This window comes from Corylus avellana, chromosome 1 (genome assembly GCF_965113065.1).
Source record: "Corylus avellana chromosome 1, dhCorAvel1.hap1.2, whole genome shotgun sequence".
Lineage (NCBI taxonomy): Eukaryota > Viridiplantae > Streptophyta > Magnoliopsida > Fagales > Betulaceae > Corylus > Corylus avellana.
In genome coordinates, this window is record NC_142490.1 from 43,412,172 (window position 1) to 43,434,456 (window position 22,285).

General features: G+C 34.9%; 2 protein-coding genes across 3 annotated transcripts; one reads left to right on the forward strand and one right to left on the reverse strand.

Moving 5' to 3' along the window:
* Window positions 1-315: 315 nt before the first annotated feature.
* Window positions 316-6,552, forward strand: LOC132170379 (calmodulin-binding protein 60 C). Of its 2 annotated transcripts, XM_059581342.2 has the most exons (9): window positions 316-659; window positions 1,069-1,214; window positions 2,016-2,091; window positions 2,390-2,448; window positions 3,307-3,800; window positions 3,893-4,053; window positions 4,132-4,335; window positions 4,766-5,006; window positions 5,395-6,552. In XM_059581342.2, the coding sequence occupies exons 2-9, from the start codon at window positions 1,102-1,104 to the stop codon at window positions 5,949-5,951; spliced, it is 1,905 nt and encodes a 634-aa protein (XP_059437325.1). In that variant the 5' UTR covers window positions 316-659; window positions 1,069-1,101; the 3' UTR covers window positions 5,952-6,552. The 2 variants fall into 2 exon arrangements, with proteins under 2 accessions (XP_059437325.1, XP_059437324.1); XM_059581341.2 differs by having other exon boundaries at window positions 316-1,214.
* Window positions 6,553-7,325: 773 nt separating this feature from the next.
* Window positions 7,326-21,233, reverse strand: APC4 (Transducin/WD40 repeat-like superfamily protein). The gene is made up of 19 exons (XM_059583261.2): window positions 20,860-21,233; window positions 20,665-20,776; window positions 20,256-20,347; window positions 19,091-19,174; window positions 18,402-18,641; window positions 17,605-17,685; window positions 15,787-15,938; window positions 15,381-15,541; window positions 15,182-15,282; window positions 14,984-15,058; window positions 14,228-14,407; window positions 13,347-13,429; window positions 13,169-13,267; window positions 11,792-11,896; window positions 10,408-10,546; window positions 9,896-10,123; window positions 9,661-9,813; window positions 9,137-9,218; window positions 7,326-7,554 (listed from the first exon to the last, which is right to left on the reverse strand). Exons 1-19 carry the CDS (start codon window positions 20,926-20,928, stop codon window positions 7,460-7,462), a joined length of 2,331 nt encoding a protein of 776 aa, XP_059439244.2. The 5' UTR covers window positions 20,929-21,233; the 3' UTR covers window positions 7,326-7,459.
* Window positions 21,234-22,285: the final 1,052 nt, after the last annotated feature.

The window sequence follows — 22,285 nt, forward strand, 5'->3', positions numbered from 1 at the left end:
TTTCCGCTTTCGTTTTCTGGGTTAGGCCAACGAAACCAACAAAAATCTCAAATCCAACGGCTGCCATTACCAGCGCACACTCGCTCCCCAGTCCTGACCCACACACAAACACCTCCTATCACCATCCCCGACATGTACGGTCATATAAGAAATTGAATATATTCCCAAGCTTTATCAATCCAACGGCCCGGATCCCCCGATTCCCTGCTCAGGAAGATCTCAGCCCACCGTCCAACCACCACTAAGAGATTCGCCACTGTTGAAGCCGTCACTGTGTGCACTCGGACAAACAAAATATATATAGAGAGAGAGAGAGAGAGAGAGAGGGAGAGCCACCTTCCGAGTCAGATTGCCAAAAAGCGTTGTATCAGCGAAAATTCGCAGACACTTCGGCGAAGCTTCTTGGATACTCAAAAACCACAAGGCTCTCCTAATTTTTCTCCCAGGCTTTTCACTTTTCGCGCTCGCCTTTTACTTTTCTTTCATTGTCTTTTGCTTTCTCATCCACTCGAATCCGAGACAAAGTTTTGTTCTCCCTTGGATTCCCAAACCTCAGTTTGGTTGCAGGGAAAGCGGAGGAAAATAAAAAGAAACGGAGTGCTCGAGTGTGTTTCTTTTTGTTGCTTTCTAGCTAGAGTTTGAAGGTTGAAGTCAAAGTAGTAAGTTTACTATTATTTAGTTGGAAAGGCTATTGTTTATTGTTTTGTTAGACTTTCTCCTTTGGATTTCAACCTGCGTTTGGTTGCTGAGAAAGGAAAGGAAAAGAAAAGAAAATCGAATTCTCGAGTGTTTTTGGGTTTGTTTGTTTCTAGAGAGTGAAAGTTGAAGTCGAAGCAACAAGTTTGTTATTATGTAGTTGGAAAGGTGGTTGTTTATTGTTTTGTTAGAGTTTCTCCTTTGGATAAAGCTTTGGTTGCTGAGAAAAAAAAAAAAAGAAAGAAAGAAATTGCGTTCTCGAGTTTCGCTCTTTGTTTGTTTGTTTGTTTTTAGAAATAGAGAGGAGTTTTGAGTCAAAGTTTTGTAACTGGAAAGTTCATATTGTGTAAGTTTCTTATACTTTCCCAACAGCCAAACAGGGCGGTTAGTTTGGTGGCATTGAAAATGCAAACGAGGTATATAGAAAGATCAAACAGTATGGTGAGGGAGAAGCGAGGTTTGGATTCAACTTCAGCTGAAGAAGGCCAGCCTGATAGGAAGCGACCTGCTTTAGCTAGGTATATCTTTTTCTCTTTCTCAGAAACTGAAATTTCTATTCATCTTGTTCAAATTTTGCTTCGTACTTTTGTTAAATTGGTTGCGTTTTTAGCTGAAATACTGCGTTGGTTTGGAGTTCTTGGTGTGATCTTTTGGCCTGAAGGGTTTGTTGCTTCTATGGTTCTACTTCAACAAGAAATGTAAAGTTCGTTCATGGTAACTTAACCAAGAAAACATTTTCATCAAATTAATTGGACTCTATGAGTTGTAGCAAAAATAACTTGGCTCTAGATTGGTTGTTAATTATAAAGTAATAAAAAGCTGTAAACTTTGTTGATAATTTTGATCTTGGCAATAAGTTGGTATTGTGAACTTAGAAAAAGGGTTATATGTCGAACTGATTTTGACGTTATAAGTAGCTCATGACTCATCAGAATAGAGCACCAAATCATGCTGCTTTCAAGGTTGTGGTGCTGGATGTGCCAACTGTATAACATAGGGGTGTCTGAATTTATTCTGTTTTAAAATTTTGAATTTATATTTGATTATTTTGTAATATTATGTAAAATCGGTTTACCTAGTTTTTTTTCAGATTCTTTATGCTTCTAATATTATATTTTTGGGTTACACACACACACACGTGTGTCTGTAAAACATCATTCCTTATCTACCTGAAAGTATCAATTGAATTTTGAACTTCTACTTTTGAACAGAAATATTTTGGAGTTTTTTTTTTTTTCAATTGTTATAGTTGAGTTTCTTTCCCATGCAATGTTGATGGCCTTCAGATAAGTTAATTGAAAGTTTTAATTTTGATGCAGTGTAATTGTCGAAGCCCTAAAGGTGGATAGTCTCCAGAAACTTTGTTCGACATTGGAGCCTATTCTTCGGAGAGTTGTATGATAAATTAACTTTCTTCTGGATTTTGTTACTCTCCATGAACGATATAGGATATCTTCCTTATTGTGTTTCATCATGAAGTGATTAATTGAATCAATCAGCTGCCCAGTCAGTTTGTTAAATGGCCTTCTTTTAACCTATCCAGGACAGCAGAATAAAATTATTTGATATTTATTTCTCTTAAAGGCTTTAATAAATATTTTTTTCAATACATCTCACACAAAAGCAAATGATATATTAATTTATACTTTTTTTTTGCATGATTTTAATGTTTCTTGCATTTACCGCTGAACAGGTTAGTGAAGAAGTGGAGCGTGCTTTAGCAAAACTAGGCGCTGCCAAACTTACTGGGAGGTATTATTATCATTGTTCTTCTCTTTGTTGCTAAGCTCGCTAAAGTAGTAATAAAATATAATTTTACTTTTTGAATTCTCAGATGAATTCTGTATTTGGTCTGTTGATAAAAAATAAATGTTCTCATTCATAAAATAAAAAATAAATGTTCTTGTTATGTGTGACTATCAACACTGTTCTGTTGTATCTTCAACTGGATGAAATGAAAGATCCAGTATTAGGCTTTATTTTGTGCTTCTGTGTTCTGGGTTGTGTCAGCATCATCACTCCATGGTTGTTGTAGATGGGGTCAGATTACCGCCAAAAAAAGGAGAGAGAAAAACAATTCTAAATATTAATATTTAGCGGATGGAAAAAATGTAAAAAACAAGATAAAGAAAAGCAGAAACCTCTTAGTTGGCATCTTAATCCACTAGCCTTATTTGCTCTTTGTTTAGTGGATTTTTGATCCTGGAGGTTTACTTCTTGATTGCTGAAATTTTAGCTCCATATCATATATTGTGGGCTCTCCAACCCATGGATTGCTTTTGTCCTTGGTTCATGTTAAGCCCCTCTCTTGCCACCAACTGGTCTTAGCTCTTGCTATAAATTGGCATGGAGGGGTGATGTGAGGCTTAGATCCTGTAGTGTAATAATCTGAAAACTTGATTGATCATGACATGCTTTTGAGCCAAATTTCACTGGGTCTGGATCTGAATATTTGTTAGCTACATAATTTTCTTTTTCAGCTTTTCTCCCATTTATCTGTTAATCTTGGCTTTTGACCACATCTAACTTTGTTGCAATAGTGTGATTGTTTGAATTACTAATGATGCACCCATGTTATTACTTTATCGTCTAATGATTGTGAAAATGCAGGACTTCTCCTAAACGTATAGAAGGGCCTGATGGGAAAAACTTGCAACTACTCTTCAGTTCCAGGCTGTCGCTTCCTCTTTTTACTGGTGGAAAAGTAGAAGGGGAGCAAGGTGCTGCAATTCATGTTATTTTGATTGATGCAAATACAAGGAACACTGTCATATCGGGTCCAGAATCCTCGGTGAAGCTAGATGTTGTTGTGCTTGAAGGTGATTTCAATAATGAGGATGATGATAACTGGACTCGAGAAGATTTTGAGGGTCATGTAGTGAAAGAGCGCGAAGGAAAGAGGCCACTTCTGACTGGGGATTTGCAAGTGACACTGAAGGATGGTGTAGGAACACTAGGTGATCTAACATTTACTGACAACTCAAGCTGGATAAGGAGCAGGAAGTTCAGGCTAGGACTTAAGGTTGCCACAGGCTATTGTGAGGGCACTCGGATACGTGAAGCAAAAACAGAAGCATTCACTGTTAAGGATCACCGGGGAGAGTGTGAGTTCATAATTAGCACCAATAGTTTTATTCCATACAACATGCACGTGTCTGTTGGAACAATTGTAAATTTGTAACTTTTTATTTTACAGTATACAAGAAACATTATCCACCTGCATTAAATGATGAGGTTTGGAGATTGGAGAAAATTGGCAAAGATGGGTCATTCCACAAGAGGCTGAACAAAGCTGGAATTTATACAGTTGAAGACTTCCTGAGACTTGTGGTTAGAGACTCGCAGAGATTGCGGAATGTAAGAATGCTGATTTGCTTGTAAAATTCAAATTCGTATATTGCAGTTTCCACTTATTTTTTTATTCTTATGTTGCAGATTCTTGGAAGTGGCATGTCGAATAAGATGTGGGATGTTCTTGTAGAGCATGCAAAAACTTGTGCTCTAAGTGGGAAACTTTATGTGTACTATCCTGAAGATGAGAGGAATGTTGGTGTTATTTTCAACAATATCTATGAGTTCTGTGGCTTGATTGCCAATGGAGAATATCACCCAGCTGATTCTCTTTCAGAAAATCAGAAGGTAATAGTTTATCTCAGTCTTATACAATTTGGATGGTCATTTTGATTTGTATTCCATCTAGTGGTTCACTAATGTTACTCTCAAGCATTGTAATCCGACTAATCTTTACTGCTCCATAATTTGTCTATATTGGTATCTTTTTACACATTGGAGGAATCTATTCAATTGTGGAAGAAGTTAATCCATAAGCAAGTTTTATTAGAATGTACATAACAATAATTACCCTATCTTCCCCAATTCCAACTTTCATGTCATGCCCTTTCTAGTTTCCTATGGGCTTGTAATACTATAGAATACCAGGTTTGGAATATTTCTCCTTTATCTCTAAAAGGGGAAAAAAACTCAGAACCGTAAAATATTGGGTAAAATTTTCTAGGTTGTGGGAAAAAGGATGAAGTTTGGAAACTGAGATTGATTTTGTTTCATGCAGGTCTACGTGGACACCTTGGTGAAGAAGGCATACGACAATTGGATGCATGTTATAGAGTATGATAGCCAGTCACTTCTGAACTTTAGGCAGAATAAAAGTCCAGGTGCTTCTCAAACTGAGGTCCCAATGAACTCACAAGATTATTCAAACCTGTTTGATCAGCAGTTCACCCTGCCAAGCCTACCCGTTCCAGTTCCTTCAGAGCATCCTTCTGTGGATTCAGCAGGCCTTACAGTTGGAGGTATATAAATTTTGTTATAAATCATAATAATTTTTTATTACATTTTGGTTGGTGGGTATATGCATAACAATTACAATAGTGTTACACTGTTTCAACAAATGAAAAAAAAATAATAATTCGAAATGTTTTAATTTGGCTCACTTATTGATTTTTTTTTTTTAAAAAAAATTTAGAGAGGTGGCATGACATGAAGAATACTGAGCTATTTGATGTGTATATACAGTATTAATTGCTCTTAGCAACCCTTTTAGAATGACTTTTCATTGTGGATGTCGGTGTCTGTTTTTAAGCCTTTCATTATGCCTATAAGACCAAGCTTGTGCCTGCATTAGCTCTTCTATTTGGTATCTGATATATGCTCTCTCTCTCTCTCTCTCTCTCTCTCTAGGATACAATGATAGCATGGCAACCAGATTCTCGCTACAGTCTCAGAATGTAAATCTCAATGCTCCTATTCAGTTTGATGGCGCTTCATTTCCTCTACAGAACCCTCTGATCAGTGCTTCCCACCAAGCCCAAATTCCAAGAAGTGAAAATGTACTGGCCCTTGGTACAACACAGCCGTCCACATCGGGCTTCCAGACCACCGTTGGTGCATCCAATCTTTCTTCTTACAGGGGAGTCGAAGACTATTTCCCAGAGGAAGAAATTCGTATGAGAAGTCATGAAATGCTTGAACATGAAGACATGCAGCATCTGCTTCGTATGTTTAACATGGGTGGCCATGCTCATGCCTCGGTTAATATGACTGAAGATGGATATCCTTATTCATCACACATGGGCACCCCTTCTCTGAACTACAACTTTGACGATGACCGTTCTCGTTCATCAGGAAAAGCTGTCGTTGGGTGGCTGAAGCTCAAGGCAGCCCTGAGATGGGGCATCTTTATTAGGAGGAGGGCTGCTGAGAGACGGGCTCAGCTTGTTGAGTTGGATGATTCGTAGACGTGGTCTGAGAAGCAAAGCTGATCCGGTTTCGATGTAATATTCTTTTTCTTCCCTGCCTGCCAATTCCTATCATGCTGAAGTTTGTAACATGACAAGAAATGGTCATGGCTTGGTCAAACAAGAAAAAGATTGTATTCCTGGGCTTTAGATTGATGGGTGGAGGCTGTGGAGCTTGACTCTGAGCTAACCAGTTTCCTGTATACTGCTAGCCTGTACAGTAAGCTTCCATCTTCTGTTAATAAGTACTCATAAAATGTTGTCCTCCCAACATTCTTGTCCTGCTAGTATCATAGACCAACAGAGCTGAGCTGTTTCTACCGAAGATGTTTGCCGACGTGGCGGTGATAGAAGATTTTAGCAAGGAATCTTCCAAAAGGTGAGAGTTAGCATTGGTCATTTTGAATACATTTGGAAATGACCAGGGTCCGTGATAGGTACATTAATTGTGTGTTAGTTTGAATAGGAAATGTATCTTATGCTCTTAATTGTAGTATGTTGGTTGAAATCCAACATAATTATTTTACCTTGTATGTTGTCGCCTTGTGACAGGAGAACAATAAGTTAATTGTAGTGAATTAGTGATAAAATTGCCGGATCATGTTTTGTTGACTCCTTACTGACTGTTATGTGCTGGGCTACCTGCATGCTTGCTCTGATTGGTTTGGGAAAGTTTTCATAATTATGTTGCACCAGAAGGCTTTATTATTAGAATATATTGTGTGTTAGTTTGAATAGGAAATGTATCTTATGCTCTTAATTGTAGTATGTTGGTTGAAATCCAACATAATTATTTTACCTTGTATGTTGTCGCCTTGTGACAGGAGAACAATAAGTTAATTGTAGTGAATTAGTGATAAAATTGCCGGATCATGTTTTGTTGACTCCTTACTGACTGTTATGTGCTGGGCTACCTGCATGCTTGCTCTGATTGGTTTGGGAAAGTTTTCATAATTATGTTGCACCAGAAGGCTTTATTATTAGAATATATTTTCTAACAAATAAAAGAAATATTATTGAAGGAAGATATATTTTCTAACAGAGCAGAATTTGTTTCCTCGGGGTGAAATGAGTTCATGCTTGTTTGTTGAACTTAAATCAGATGGAACTTAACGATCTATTTGCTTACCTCTTTTCTCTCTCTAAACACTTGAGAAAGCTATGCTTATATATCATCTCTTCTTGGGAAAGCATCATATCGGATCTCTCAAGGCTGTAGAATACACAATTCATAAATCAAGTAATTGTTTACCAAAAATTATTTCACAAATATCATCATACCATCCAATTCTATATCCATATGGATTAATTAAATTAAATAATGCTGAAGGTCTCTTTCACGTTAACCAAAAAGGAAGAAAATAATAGCCCATAGTCGATCGAAACTACATCTATAAAACAAAATTGATCAAATCCATACAATGTGTTTTTAGTTTTGAAGTACAATAATTAAAGATTAAAAGATATAAAACAAAAAGAAAAATATAAATAGATAATAAAATACGCTGTTATTCTGTATCTGAGACCTCATCTTCATCTTCCTCTAGGATGTAAACCAACGCCCGTTTTCTTACAGCAAAAACACAAGCAACACCTCGGGATGCTGTTACATTCAAATAACAAGGTCAGGACACTTACACAACCCATTCAAACATATCTACAACACTTGAATCATTGGTCACCATATTGCTTTTCAAATATTGAAATAATCACTCAACTATATCTTAATCCCAACTCATTGAATAAGTACATGAATCTTTCCCATTTAGAACACTTCCAGTGTACACAAGTACTTTCCTCTTTCTCATAAAATTTCTTATTACTTATCACAAGAAAATGAATCCTTTTCCATCATTCAATCCTACATGAGGCCTTGCGTCAAAATTATATTAGTGAAAACATTACAACGAAAGGCTTCGACGACATGTGAGGTTATAGTTGATAAATTTAATCTGAATGATTGACAAAATTCAAGAGAGTTCACATTAATAGAAGAACCACACATATAAAATAATAAGGTCCCACACAAACGTAATAATCCAAGATTCTGTAGCATTTTCGTGGAGGAAACCCCAAGAGTCAGTCATCATAGCGTCACTATTTCAATAGTAGTGAATATGATACCTTGAGTGACAAATAACAAGCTATCTGCATATTTCACGTGTAGGTGTTCTTGTTTTAACTTCTGCTATAAATCAGCCTAAAGATAATACTAGAACTTTTCTATAAGAAACAAGAATAGAATCTACTACCACATTGCTGCTATAAACTAGGCCTACATCTTACATCAATTATACCTTTCCTATTGAAAAGAAGAATATTCATTTCAAAATCTAGAACAATGCAAAAGAAATTTTACTCAAGAGTCAAGATGTTCACATGCATCGTATATAATTAGATATGTCAATCATAGAAATATCAGAAATACATAGAAATTCAATCAGTCAATTATACTATGGCAAAATAGACAGACTTCTTAAGGTTTTCAAGTAGTCTCTTCTTCCAGGTGAATCTAAAGTTTGATATCATATATATATATACACAAACACATACTTATATGCTCACAGCTTTAGGATGGCACTGACCCACTTGGTTTTCCGACAACCCATTTCTGACTTCTGACCCAACATGAGTCGGAAACAAAAAACTATCACTGACTACCAAGCCAACACGTGTTGGAACCAGATAATTTGAGTCAGATTGGAATAAGCGGGCCATGCTGGTTCCTCAGTTTATTGCACAGCCCTATTCACTAGCATGTGCAAACATACTCATACATGTTAGATCATTGAATTAAATTAATATTCTAACACTCTCCATCGTGTATGGACTCATCAAATGAGACTCAACACGTGAAATTCTCCAGGGAGGTCAATTACAGAGCAGTGTTCAAACGTAGGACCAATATTTTGGTACCAAGTTAAATCACCGGTTGTCTTAAAGACTTAAGTTGATAAAAAAAAAATGATAAATGTAATCATTTAACTAAATCAACATTCTAACAATACATACACACACACACACACACACACACACACACACACACACATTGAGTCGTATCATTAGTCCAAATAATTAATGCATCATCATGGTCATTGGTCCACCTGATAGAACCCCTACCAGGTTATTGTTCTTCAAAAAATTCGAAATGCATAATAAACCAATATGAAATGAGAAACACTCACTGCTAACTGCCAAGGGAGCAATTACAGAGTGAGGAATACTGCGAACTTTTTCATTCTCCATTTGCAGATTGACAGCAGAGCCCTACACATACAAATTTGCAGAGAAGTTGGTATTTTACCAAAAGCAGCTTAAGAAAATTCTTGAGAAAAGAGCGGCACATAAAGCAATTTACCTTCAGATATTTTAATTCTTACAAAAAACCAACATATTGGAACACAAGTTAAAAAGAACAAGCAACTAAAAAAGAAGAGGATATTGAGAGAAGAAAAATGAGATACTCAACTTGAGAGAATTAAAAATAAAGAAACAAGAAGTTAGACAGATTGTGCACAGGAAAAAGGTGTTGTCACATTGTAAGGACAGGAGTTCAAATAAACAGAGGAAGAAATCCAAAGAAATATTAAATCTACAAAAACTGAAAAATCTATAATGACATTGAGATGCACCAAAACTGCAAAACCATGGCATCTTTCTACAAGTATTCAATCCAAGAAATGGTGATGAAACAGGTAAGCTAAATTACCTTGAGTTGGTGCAACATCCAATTCTCTACACTGCTGGATCTTGAGATAGATACAAATGGAAGGTCACTTGCTTGTACAATCATCATACAGGCATCCCCAGAGCTTTCAGAAGAGGTAGTTGTTTCATTTAATAACAAAACAATTTGACTTTCCTGTTTTAACAAAATGAATTACACCCAAAAAAAAAAAAAAAAAAAAAACAAGAGAATGCACATGGAAATTCTAGGTCTTTACCTTATATAAGGAAAGATCCACACAATGATAACCATCAGGAACACACAGCAATGCAGCTTCCAATGAAGCATAACCCTTCTTTACATTGATCAAGTCATTCATAAACCCTCTTACTATACCTATAGAATTTGCAATCTCTGGAAAAGACTCATCGGGTATTTGGAAAGATATATAATCAATAAACCTACTTTCACAAGTCTGATAAGATGAAATGGGATGGGAGGCTTCCTGTGGATGTTAAAGAAAATATAAGACGATTACAATGCAGAGTGATATTCATTCATAAAAGTAAACAAAATAAACAAATCTGGTTGCTAACCTAGGATACAAATGCAGAGTGCGCGTCAATATTAGAAGTTCTTATAGTCTAGAGCATTTTAAAGAATGATTAGATATGTAAACACATAGAACCTACATCTGCTTTTACAGGATAAACAATGAATAAATCACCGAATGACCATACAATTTCAGCCCTGACTAGATGTCATGAAATACACACAGAAAAACAGTACCTCATAGTATGATATTGATGTAGGGACAGCAAAAGAAGTAGATGTTGGGGTAGATGGAAGAGGGAACAGCGGCAATAGATTCTCACAAAGTATCTTTTTGGATATTGTACTAAAAGGCATTAGAAAAGCTTCCCTGAAACTGAAATAATAAAATCATTAATGAAGCAATTCCAAATTTATGTAAACTGCAAAAAGTAAACATCCGAAAGAGATTAATTGTGTGTGCATGCGTATAGCAAAACATAAGATAGAAGCCTACAATTTTTCCTTTTTTTTTTTTTTTTGTGGGGGGGGGGGTGTGTTTGCTCCCCCCTTTTAACCCTTTTCCAATAATATTATTACTGGTAAAAATTTTTTTTAAAAAAAAGGTGTTCAAAATTCATTGATATATACTTTTATGGCTGGAAAACTAATAACATATTCAGTTGTGCTTCAGCACTAAACAATGATTTTATCACATTTATGGAATAAAAAATTTGTTGATAACATAGTGAAAAAAAGTTCCTTTTTGCCTTGAGAAGCCACTAAAACAGGGCCTGTTTTGTCAAATTTTAAAAAGCATTTTTCATTTTTCAAGCTCTGAAACTCTTTTTAAATATCAATTAACCAAACGAATTTTCCAGATTTCCAGATGTGGCCCCCACCACTAACACACTTTTCAAAACAAAGTACAAAACTCTTCTCAAAATTCAAAACACTTGCAAAACATAAAAAACAAAATAATAATAATAAACTATAGTAAAAATTTAAAAGCAGTTACGGTGGTGTTGTCATTGCTTGATAGTGGCAACGGCCATGGTCACCATGTGGCGGCCCCGCTATGGCCACCTGATTCAGCTGGCGACCACCATGTCATCTCTAATGGCTGCCGCGAGCCACCATACAGCAACCCCCGTCTAGAGGCCACCATGTAGCAACCCCACGGTGGCCGCATGATTCATTTGGAGGCAGCGCCAGATCGCCGCCATAGTGGAGACATGTTTTTACACAATTTTTTTGTATTACTAGATAAAAAATATTACCAATTTTTGTATCAAAAGTACACTCCAAAACTTTACAAAAACAACTTTGATGTTGTGAACCCCACCCACATACAACGCATTTTTCAAATGTGATCCCCACCAAATCAATTTTCAATTTTTACACTTTTCAAAACTCTTTTCAAAATCCAAAACACTTCTCAAAACTTTACCAAACGGGCCCACATTGTCTGGTGCTATGTTGAATATATTTGCCATCTTGATGATAAAAAAAAAAAAAAAAAACCATTTATAGAAGGAAGGAATGACTGTTAATTAAATGATTAAATCAATCATTTCCTATCAGCTTAAACTTTTTGAATAAGTGATAATTTAACAATGAAAATGAGGAAATAAAGAAATACCTAGACTCCATCAACTGAAATTCCTTTGCTAGCGTCCTCCGTAGATATTCACAATCTAAAAATCCCCCAAAATGAACTAATTCCTTGGCATTTTGCATTGTTTCCCTAAGGAATTTAGACATTAGATCGTTTGAAAACCAACATTGATACTACATATACATCGACATATATGAAAACATGCATGCAAGTAATCATGTATACAAATATGCACACAAACATCTGCAGAAAAGAATTGCTTCATTAACAAACAACCAAAAGAATTGCTTCATGTTTTAAGACACGCATGCAAGAGAAAAAGTATTTTCTCTTGTCAACACAAAAACACACTTTTCAGAAAACAGTTACCAAATGAAACACTTTTCAAAACACAATACTTTACAAAAAAATTCCACACCACATAATTTTTTAGAAAAATTCCACGCCTTATAAGAATATTTTGTGAAAAAAAAAAAAACTTATTTCAGGTGTGGAGGCTGACTTATTAAAAAAAAAGAAAAGAAAAGAAAAGGTGGCCGAACAACAAGCTTCAAATGAGGAGGGGTGGATGTGTGGCCACCCCAACCAAATAGTGGTGGTCGCACGGCCACCCTATCTTGGTCAGAGGTGGCCATCCCTCTCCTCCATTGAATGTGGTTGTACAACCACTCTTTTTCTATATATATCAAAGTAATCAAGATATCATTAAAAGCGAAAAGTGCCTCCATACACACAAGAAGTATACAAGAGAAGCCGCCTAGTTAGAAAGGGCAAAAAGAACAAGAAAATCATGATAACTAATCATCAAAGGAAAAGCATAAGCAGTTGTCCAAAGATACAAAGTGTTAAAAAATAAAGGCTCAATCTTCTCCAAATATATTATAAGGAAGAGGTTAGCCTCCACACTTGAAAAACAAGCATGTGTTTTTTTCCTCAAAATAAGCATGTTCAAAGTTTGTTTCTTTGAAAACATGAAACACTTTTTGAAAAATTTTAGAAACAATTTTCTTTTGTAGACCCCACAAACAACATTTTTTTTTTTTTTTTTTTCAAATTGAACACTTCTCAACCTTCTATCACATCAAAACATTTTCAAATCAAGACACCAAAAACACTTTTCAAAAATTTTAACAAACATACCCCTAGTTTTTCTATAAGTAGTTAAGAGAACTCTTTCTTGAACATGTTCATCACTAACCTTGATTTAGAATGAGCACACTAATAATCTCAAATGTCAACACATGCAATTGCCTTGTAAGTTTTATGTAAGCTGAAATAATAATAAGCACAAAAAGATGTATAATGATGGATAAGGCAGTAAATGAAATAATTTTAGGACAGATTAGATTGTCGATGGCTGAAAATTGAGATTAGATTGTCAGTGGCTGAAAATTGACTTACAATTCAATTTCAATGTCACAATCTGCTTCAGATAGTTCCAGCAACTGTCTAACAGGATCTTGATCATATAAAAACTTTAGAAATATCACAAGAAGTTCACTGCCAAAATAATAATTCAGTAAAATGAGTGCAAAATATGTGCCGAAATGGAATAATAAGGAAAACCAGAAAGGTGAACCTGTCATATGGTAGAAGCTGATCACTAGGTTCTGACATTAGCAGCTTTATACATTTTAGAAGCCAGTTGAAGAAATTTGAAAACTGAAAGAAAACACATCAGAAATCTAAAACAAGAAATATATAAATCCAAGAGGATTGTCCTCTTATTTATTTTACCCAGTTTCCACAATTATCTTCCTAACATCCAACAATTAATATACACCTTTTTGGTCAAACAAGTTACATTATTTTAATTTCATAAGGAGCAATTCTTGCTTCTTAAGATGTCCATTCAATGCAACCTTCTTGGTGAAAGGAACACATAATGTACGCTTATAAAATATATACAAGGAAGAAGCAAATCTGAGAACAACTTGCAGGATTTCAAATAGAATATGGCATGAACATCCAGAGAGAAGGCAAGAGAGATTATTACAAAAATTGTCTCGAGGCTTCATTGACATGTTGGTAATATATTTCTATGGATATATGATAAGGGAGAGAGGAAGGGAAAGAAGACCCCACCACTGGCTAAAATCAACTCTGTCCTCCTACCCCTTAAAGCAGAGGCAATGAACAACTACTTTCGACTCACCTAAAACCAAATACACTTAACCAAGCCTCGTCAAACATTACAATTATGTCATGTAACTTAAGGAACAATTCTATTTTATCTACTTTTTGTCACATAATTATGTCATCCATTTCTAATCTCAGTTTGTTTCTTAGGAGTTGAAGAAGATGATCAATTTCAACAAAATAGCAGCATATTCTGTCAAAGATTATGACTACAATTTTGTCAGAAATATATAGTTGGGAAATATGGAAGAAAGAGAAGAGCATTTGAACATCAATAGCAGTTTCCAAAAATAGAAAAAAAGGATCCTCAGAAAAGCATACCTGCTGCACCACAGATGAAAGCACTCTCATAAACCGTTCGACTTGTACAAGTAACATACCAGCTTTTTCTGTCGCATCATTGATGAGAGTCTCATCCAAACCAACACCCTGATAGCGTGCACGCCATCTTGAAAGGCCCCTCAGTTCTCCCATCCTAAATCCAACAATTTCTGCAGCAGGCTGGGAAATGGAAATTTATCTTTTAGTTTCCAATCAAGGCCTTGGTATGAAGAACATGACAAACAAAACTATTATCAGCCACACAATTTCACCAAATAACAACTAGCAACAAATCTATAATTTTTTTTTTTTTTTTTTTTTTTTTAAAAAAGGGAATGCAAATTAATTACTATGTAAACCTTGCTTAAGAAGGCTGTAATGTAATCAACTTCAGCTTTTAGGTAACAAGTTATTTCGCACTCGCATGTCAGCTTTTGATAATAGTAGGTCATCAAAGAGATTTATCTGGTTTTAGGATGGTTATATTTCTTTTGGTCTCTGAGCTTATTTTCATGAAATTAGCCTTTTCCTGCAACAGAATAAAAGAAAATTACCTATTATATCTTTGCCCTATAGAATTCGCCATACAAAATAACGTATTTTGACACCTTTATTTGAGTTTAATCCATGCATTTAACCAACTCAATTCATAGGATTGCTTAAATACCAATAAAAAAGAATCAGATAGCATACAAATATCGGTGAAAGTGAATGGGAAGTACAAAGTAACTAGTTGCTTGTCATGTAATAATGCACCTGTAGATGATCAAGGACAATGCGCTGAAGTTCTTTTCCGGCACCACAGACAGCTTTTGACACACGTTTGACACCCTGTTAAGTGATTAACTTACTCTATCAAAATTTCATCTAAAATTATTTTAGATGAAATCACTCATTCATCTAAAAAATAAATCAAAATTTCCTTCTAAAAAGTTGACACAAGGCTGAGCATACCACTTCCCCAAGAGAGTTAACTAGAAATTGATGAACTGCTGGACTGGTCCGTGCACCACCTAAAAGGCTCAGAAACTCCTCTTGGGGAGATGAGTCAAGTCCTATATACAAATCATAGAAACCATTGAATGGCAGAACAGAACAGAAGAGATATGAATTACATTCATGAACTGTGTTTTTTGTTATTATTAGCAGTTACCGTGGTCGACAATCAGAGTAGACAAAGAATCAAACTTCTCATGAAAAGTGTGCATAGCATCATTCCACTGCTTACACATTACTGATAGTGATGCCCGTATAACCTCAGTCAAATCCTCAATATTGGATGCTTGTTGAGCTACTTGATGTAGCTCATTTCTCCTACAATGAGGAACAGATAGAGTGAGAGAGAGGGAGATGGGGGGACAGCTAGATTCAAGAAGGACAAATGTATAGCATCATTATATCAACTTCATGGAGCCCAAAAATTTGAATCTATGCCAGCAACTAGAAACCAATTGAAATAGTGAACAAGAAACAGGAGAGAGAATCCAATGTAAAACAAAAGAGGAGTTTTAGGACAATATAAAAACCTATCAACAATCCAATTTCTACTGCAAAGTTACCTCTTCCAAAATATAGAAGTATCGAGCATTAAGCAATGCAAGCCATGCATACCATGTCCAGCCAGTTTCCTGTTTCTTGTTTCATCGCTACCTTCAACAAGTTCTCCCGAGCACATAACTATCAAATGACAAAGATCTTTTGATAAAGCAACCTAATGACAAAATATTGTAACAAGATCAGCTTGCTCTTGTAAACAACTGGGAGCTTATCTGTAAGCAACTTCGAAAATGAAAAGTGTATAAGAGGGTTTTCTTATGACGCACTACTAAAACAAAAAATCCTACATAACTATTTATTCAATAGAATACGAAATGAGTGTCATAGCTGGACTTTCCATCTAAGGAGACTGAGAATTCATTACCCATGCTTATGAAGAAAAAACCAATTACATTCATTTGATTGCTTATTTTATTATCAGTTCCTTTCTTTTTCTTAGATAGATAGCCAATTATAGAAGAGGTGATATATGAAAGAGAAACTTAGAGAGCGATCAACTTCAATCCAAGCCAATCACTAATAATTAAATTTTGATAAAACCTAAAGATATATGATCCAACTCCAATAGCTACTTTCTACCAGAAACTCAAACCCCAGTGCGTTCCTCCTTCAAATTTACAAACAAATTTGTTTTCTATAAGTGTCCCTGACTGCTCCAGTTTTCTGTTTTCTATGCTACATCTACACGCTATATTATCCATATTCATGCCAATGTATTCATCCTTAAAAGTTCTTCCTTTTCCTTGAGAGGCAACATTACATGAACACTTAGTAGATAATTCCTTGTTCAGGATATTGCCCCTAAACCCTTTACAACACTATTTTTTACGCACCAAGAGCGAGAAGTCCCAGAAACTGCAAATTAGTATTTACAAAAAGGCATTAAGCACAGTTTCTTTGTTACTTTGAATCTTAAGCTACTTAAATTCCCAAATTGAGGGGAAAGGGGCCAGGCCAAAGCAATAACCAAAATAGCATTATGATCTCAAGCAATGCCTGCACTTATGTATATAATACCAGCACGAGAACCTTATTTAAAATGTGATGACGAGAGTGGTCACAGAAAATGAAATCAATCAGTGTAGACAACACAAAGTCATACTTTAAGACTTTCAGTTGTGTGGACATTGTTGGTTCTGACAAGCAGACAGGCAATCTATGCCAATATTTTATTTGATCAGAATCTGTTCACTAAAATCCTTGCTAGCAGAAACCAAATGGTGTGTCACAACAGCTCATTAACTTTGGCAAGGAACTGTCATGAGTTATTTATGCATCCACTCTTGTATCATGTTACTTTGTTCACTTTCTTCACCTACAAAGTCGTGAAAGAGTTGTTTTCCCATGAAGTCTTACCTTGCTTAAAAAGCTGTTTCTTTTATTTATTTATTTCCATTTCCATTGTTCCTTTTTTTTTTTTTTTAATGATAAGTATTTGCATTGTTCTTGCTCTTATAATGAGTAAAATAACATAATGGCATGTGGTTAATTGCCCTCTGATTCTCAATGAGTGCAGGAAAGGACTCTAATCTTCCCAAAGTTCTCTTGTTTGGACTTCTAGTGCAATCGTAGTTGCGGCAATGAATGCAGTTTGACTTGGTTACAACCCTCTCGGGAGAAAAAAAGTTGGCATGGTAGAGAAGGGCTAAAAATTCCTCATTCCTAGGTACATGTTTCTCATCAATATTATATGCATGAATCCAATTTGGTTAAGAATTAATTAAACAACACAATACAAATATTTGAAATATTCAAAAACATCTTATTATCAAATGCATACTGGAAAGATTTCAAGGCCATAAACATGAAGGATAATATACCTTGTAAATGGAAGCATTAAGAAGTCGGTAGGAGGCTTGAATATCGACAAGAGGAGTGGGGGAAAAAAACTTGTGTATGTTCTGTACATGCACAAGCATAAACAAGTAACATAAGAAGATAAAACAGGCTATTAAGTGACACATCAAACATAAAACTGAAAAGAATATATTGGAATGACTTATTAGCAAAAAGAGGGACAAAAAAAAAAAAAGAAAAGAAAAAATAACCTAGAAACTTAGTCCAAACTCAAGTAGTAACTGAACTATTGGTCCAAGGATTTGTACCCATACCATGAGGTTCAGACAAGAATAAGAACAGCAAGAATACATAATTGGATGGCCCAATAACTAACAAGACATCATTTTTTCCTTTTCTTTAAATCCACAAATTCAACTTTCCCAAAGTTCTACATATCCTGCTATTTGATTCCAGGACCCTAAGCCAAAGCAAGTTTATGCAGCAGGGAACCAGAGCCCTTTCACAAGTAAAAACCAACTCTTTTAACAATTTGGAGGACTGAGAGAACATATTAATAGGACCCTGGGTAGAAATGAAATATGCATTAACAAAAAGAAAATAATTACATCAAAGCAAGAACACTTTTTAAGGATTGTACGGTTAGACTAGGAGATTGCATGCTCAACACCTTGAAACCATATGACATGACCCTTTATGAGAGTCATCAACAAGGATCGGTGAGTGTCATCAACCCCATAAAAAGAGTTGCTAAGGGTCATCAGCCTATTGGTTACTCAGCATGGTTAAGAAGTAATTTCAGAGAAAGATAATAACTTACAATTTTGCCTATTGGAAAAATGCCAAATATGCTAAAGCAAATGCTTCCATCCTTGTCTCCACTGCACAGAATATTAAAGCGTTGTTGTGAAGAATTTGACATCTCTCGGAATGAACCTTCATTGTCATCCATAAAGCCAGCATCTCCAGATATGACTCCAGGCATCCGAGGAATGGTTGGAGTAGGAGGGAAGAAACGAGAAGTGCGATCTTCATATGTCGATAGGTTACCATTGTCATCCTGAAACCCAATTTGAAAAAGGGGATGGAACTGAAAATATTTTTGTGACCAAATAAGAAGTAGATCTCCACCCCCCGCCCCCCACAATTTAAAGAGAGAGAGGAAAAGGCTTCAACGTGAAAAGAGAACAAATAAAAGAGTCGGCAAATATTTCTATTAATATGAGATAAATGGCTTCAATTAATAAAATTAGCATGAATAACAAATTGATATGCTAAATTTTCAAAGTTTCACAAGCTTCCATGGCTTAACTACAATTTCAAACTTAATAGAGTCTATTGCAAACTTACAAGTTCAAAAAATATATTCTTAGTAAGCATCCAACCCAAAGTTCTGCAAAAGGTATATTTCCCACTAAGAATTTTAACAAATGACACTGTCAAGTAATCCATTTTATCCACTGAGCTCAAAATGGTACATGGAATGCAAATAGATAGACAAAAGCATACCGTAATCAGACGTCCATCCTCCACCCAGTTAAGACAAACAACAGCAACAGTGTGGGACTTTAAATTTCTCAACAACCTTCCATTCTGCTTGACATTAAAGAATAACTGGTATTAGCGAAGGTATAAGCAATGAAATATATAAATTCAAGTATAAATTTCTCTGTTGTACACACTCACAAACACATTGTTATAATGAGAAGATAAAGTTACCAACAGGCAAGAAATATGCACTAAATTTAAGAGTTTACACATCCATCCCATTAGTCAAATATATACTCACATTTCTACAAGTTAATAAAATAAATTACCTCATGTCTGCATTAAAAAAAAATATTATTATTATTATTTTTTAAATTACGAGAATGAGAAGATATATGTCTACAAAATAGAAGCAACACAAAAGTATAGCAAAATGATGCTGCCAATTTAGCAAAATTTAAATCTTTATTTATAAAAATCGCAGCCTCGATATAATGATTGGTAGAATGTAAACAATAAAATAAGTAAATTTTGGCTCTACCTCAGCTGCTACCATAAATGCAAAATCTTAAGGCCGTAGTGTAACAATGCAGTAAATCTCCAGAATAGTTACAAGAGAGAGAGAGAAAAAAAAAAAGTCATGTACGTAATGTGCCTATTTCAACATAGAAAATTATCTCAAGAACTCTATGAAAATCAAAACCTACGGAAACTCTATCTAGTCCTTACACAACATGACTGCAAAAATGACTAATTTATAAATGGGTCATCTTAGAGATTAATGAACCTTTTTTTTAATTTTACAACTGACAACCACGTTGTGTGTCAATTGGCTAGATTGGATATTAGAGTTATGTCAACAGTACTCATAAAGCAATCATGAACTACCCAAGCTCGGTTACAAGGCACCATAACGACTTTCGAGCTGATATGAAACAGGAAAAGGACCAGAAGCTGTATGTATAAGCAGACAATCTATGCAACTAACTTTAGTTTAATGATTATGCAGTTCAACAACCAGAGGCAAATCCGAAAAGCAAATGAAAAAAAAATAGAAATAATCTCACAAAATTATTTATTGCCTACCACATGAAAAATATAGATTTCAAATCTAGGAGTTAGAGAAAGTAACAACCAACTAATGAGTACCAATAGCAAGTTCGAACAATAAAGTAAGGCTACTAACTTCAACGTCGTGCAGTGAGACTGTTCCATCTTCAAGCCCAACAGCTATGGCTTTACCATCAGGTCGCCAACATAATGATGTTATGCACCTTCCTAGAAAATGTTTTAGAAATTCAGTAAGTACACTACTAAGGCACTTTTCGCAAATGTTGAAATCCATCAGCAAAATTTGAACTCAAAATACAAAATAAGAATATATATATATCAGAGCAGCATACCATATACACATACAAATATACATATATACATGTGTGTGCTGAAGTAATACCAAATTATGATCAATTGAATAGGAAACTACAACAATCAACCAATTGAACGACTTAATTTGGATTGTGAAATTTGCAATAGATTAATACAAATCGTGGAAATTGAGTTAGGCAAAAGAGAGAGAGAGAGAGAGAGAGAATCACCAGGAGAAATTGTCCACAACCTCTGCCAATTGAAACGATGCAGCAAAATCTTGGAGTCTTCCGTAACCATGGCCAGCAAATCCTTCTCGGGGTTCCATTCCGAAATTTTTATCTGCCATTGTAAATCCCCGAATTAGAAAATGCACGCACACATATACACACAGCACAGCACACATGTACAGCCACATTGAAAACCTGAGAGGCAACTGGTTTGTCGAATTGAAGCTGAAAAGGAAGCACACGCTGGGAATCGTCCGTTTTCATGGATGAAACTTGGAAAAGGTGCTCGATCAGAGATCAGTAGTTGAATCAATGAGACTAATAAATTGCGAAGAACATATAAAACCCTAGAAGATTAAGCCACTACCACACTGCCAGTAGGACGACGCCGTTTGGGGGAGGAGAAATGAGAGAAATGCAATGCAAGTGCGCATGAAGTGAAAGAAGAAGAAGAGGAGGAGGAGGAGGAGAGCTTAAGCGGTGGCGATTGCCAGGAGCTGCTGGTGTTGGAAGTGTGAGAAAGAGGGCGGGCTTTTTGGGTTTCAACTTTTAATAGATGAGTTGAATGGTTTATTTTACTAAAGGAAATTTGGTCATTCACATGATGAGATTGTTAATGTTTTGGTAATTTGAGGGCATTGCTATAATTAAAAATTTAGGAAAATATTATCAATTAGATGATAATTTGATGGACACGTGAACTTTACTCTTTTTTTTCTTTCACTCTTTATATTTTATTTTATTTTTTATGTGATAGTTTAAAGGGATAAGTAGACTTTACCTTTATTTTATTTTGGGTAAAGTCTATTTAACCTCCTTAAACTATCACCACAATAACAATCTACCTCCAAACTATCAATTACGACAATTTACCCTCAAAACTACCAAAACAATAATAATATATCCCCAATTTTTAAAAAATGATGAAATTACCCTTACTAAAATAAAAATAAAAATATTAAATTTTAATTTTTTTTCAAAATTTTAAGGGTATTTTTGTCTTATTGAAAATTATATAAGAGTAATTTCGTCATTTTACGAGCATCGGAGAATACATTGTTATTGTTTTAGTAGTTTGAGGAGTAAATTGTCGCAATTAATAATTTAAAAGATAAATTATCATTGAAATCATAATTTGAGAGAGTTAAGTAGACTTTACCCTTATATTTTTATTCATGCCAACATAGCTTAAAATTAAGTGACAGTTTTCACAACACTATTTTATAATATGAAAATTTATATATATATATATATATATATATGTATGGAACCAGAATTTTTCGTTCAAGTAAAACTTAAAATTATTTTTTATTATTTATTTTTATTTTATTTTATTCACGGTTTCAATTTTTTTTTTTTAATACACACTCACAAACAAAATATCTTTTCACAATTTTATTTAAAAATGAGCATTTAAACTGCAAAATTGCAAGACCCAACGCGCTCTAAGTTGAGTATGTAAATTAGAAATGTTTTTTTTTTTATGCTAAAAAGAAAAATTAGTTAACCAATTCGAACAACGAAACATGAACCATCAATGATTATCTTTCTTCATTGCTTCTTATAAATGAATCATAATAAACAATATTGAATGATTTTTGCCTTCCCACATTCAACATCA

Bases quoted from the DNA above. Each gene is read 5' to 3' on its own strand.
- LOC132170379 (XM_059581341.2), top strand. From the start codon at position 1,102: ATGCAAACGAGGTATATAGAAAGATCAAACAGTATGGTGAGGGAGAAG. The intron at 4,336-4,765 runs GTAATAGTTTAT...TGTTTCATGCAG, and splicing joins CTCTTTCAGAAAATCAGAAG to GTCTACGTGGACACCTTGGT. The intron at 5,007-5,394 runs GTATATAAATTT...CTCTCTCTCTAG, and splicing joins AGCAGGCCTTACAGTTGGAG to GATACAATGATAGCATGGCA.
- APC4 (XM_059583261.2), bottom strand. From the start codon at position 20,928: ATGAAAACGGACGATTCCCAGCGTGTGCTTCCTTTTCAGCTTCAATTC. The intron at 10,124-10,407 runs GTACTGTTTTTC...TAACATCCACAG, and splicing joins CATCAATATCATACTATGAG to GAAGCCTCCCATCCCATTTC. The intron at 9,814-9,895 runs GTAAAGACCTAG...TTGTTAAAACAG, and splicing joins TGGATCTTTCCTTATATAAG to GAAAGTCAAATTGTTTTGTT.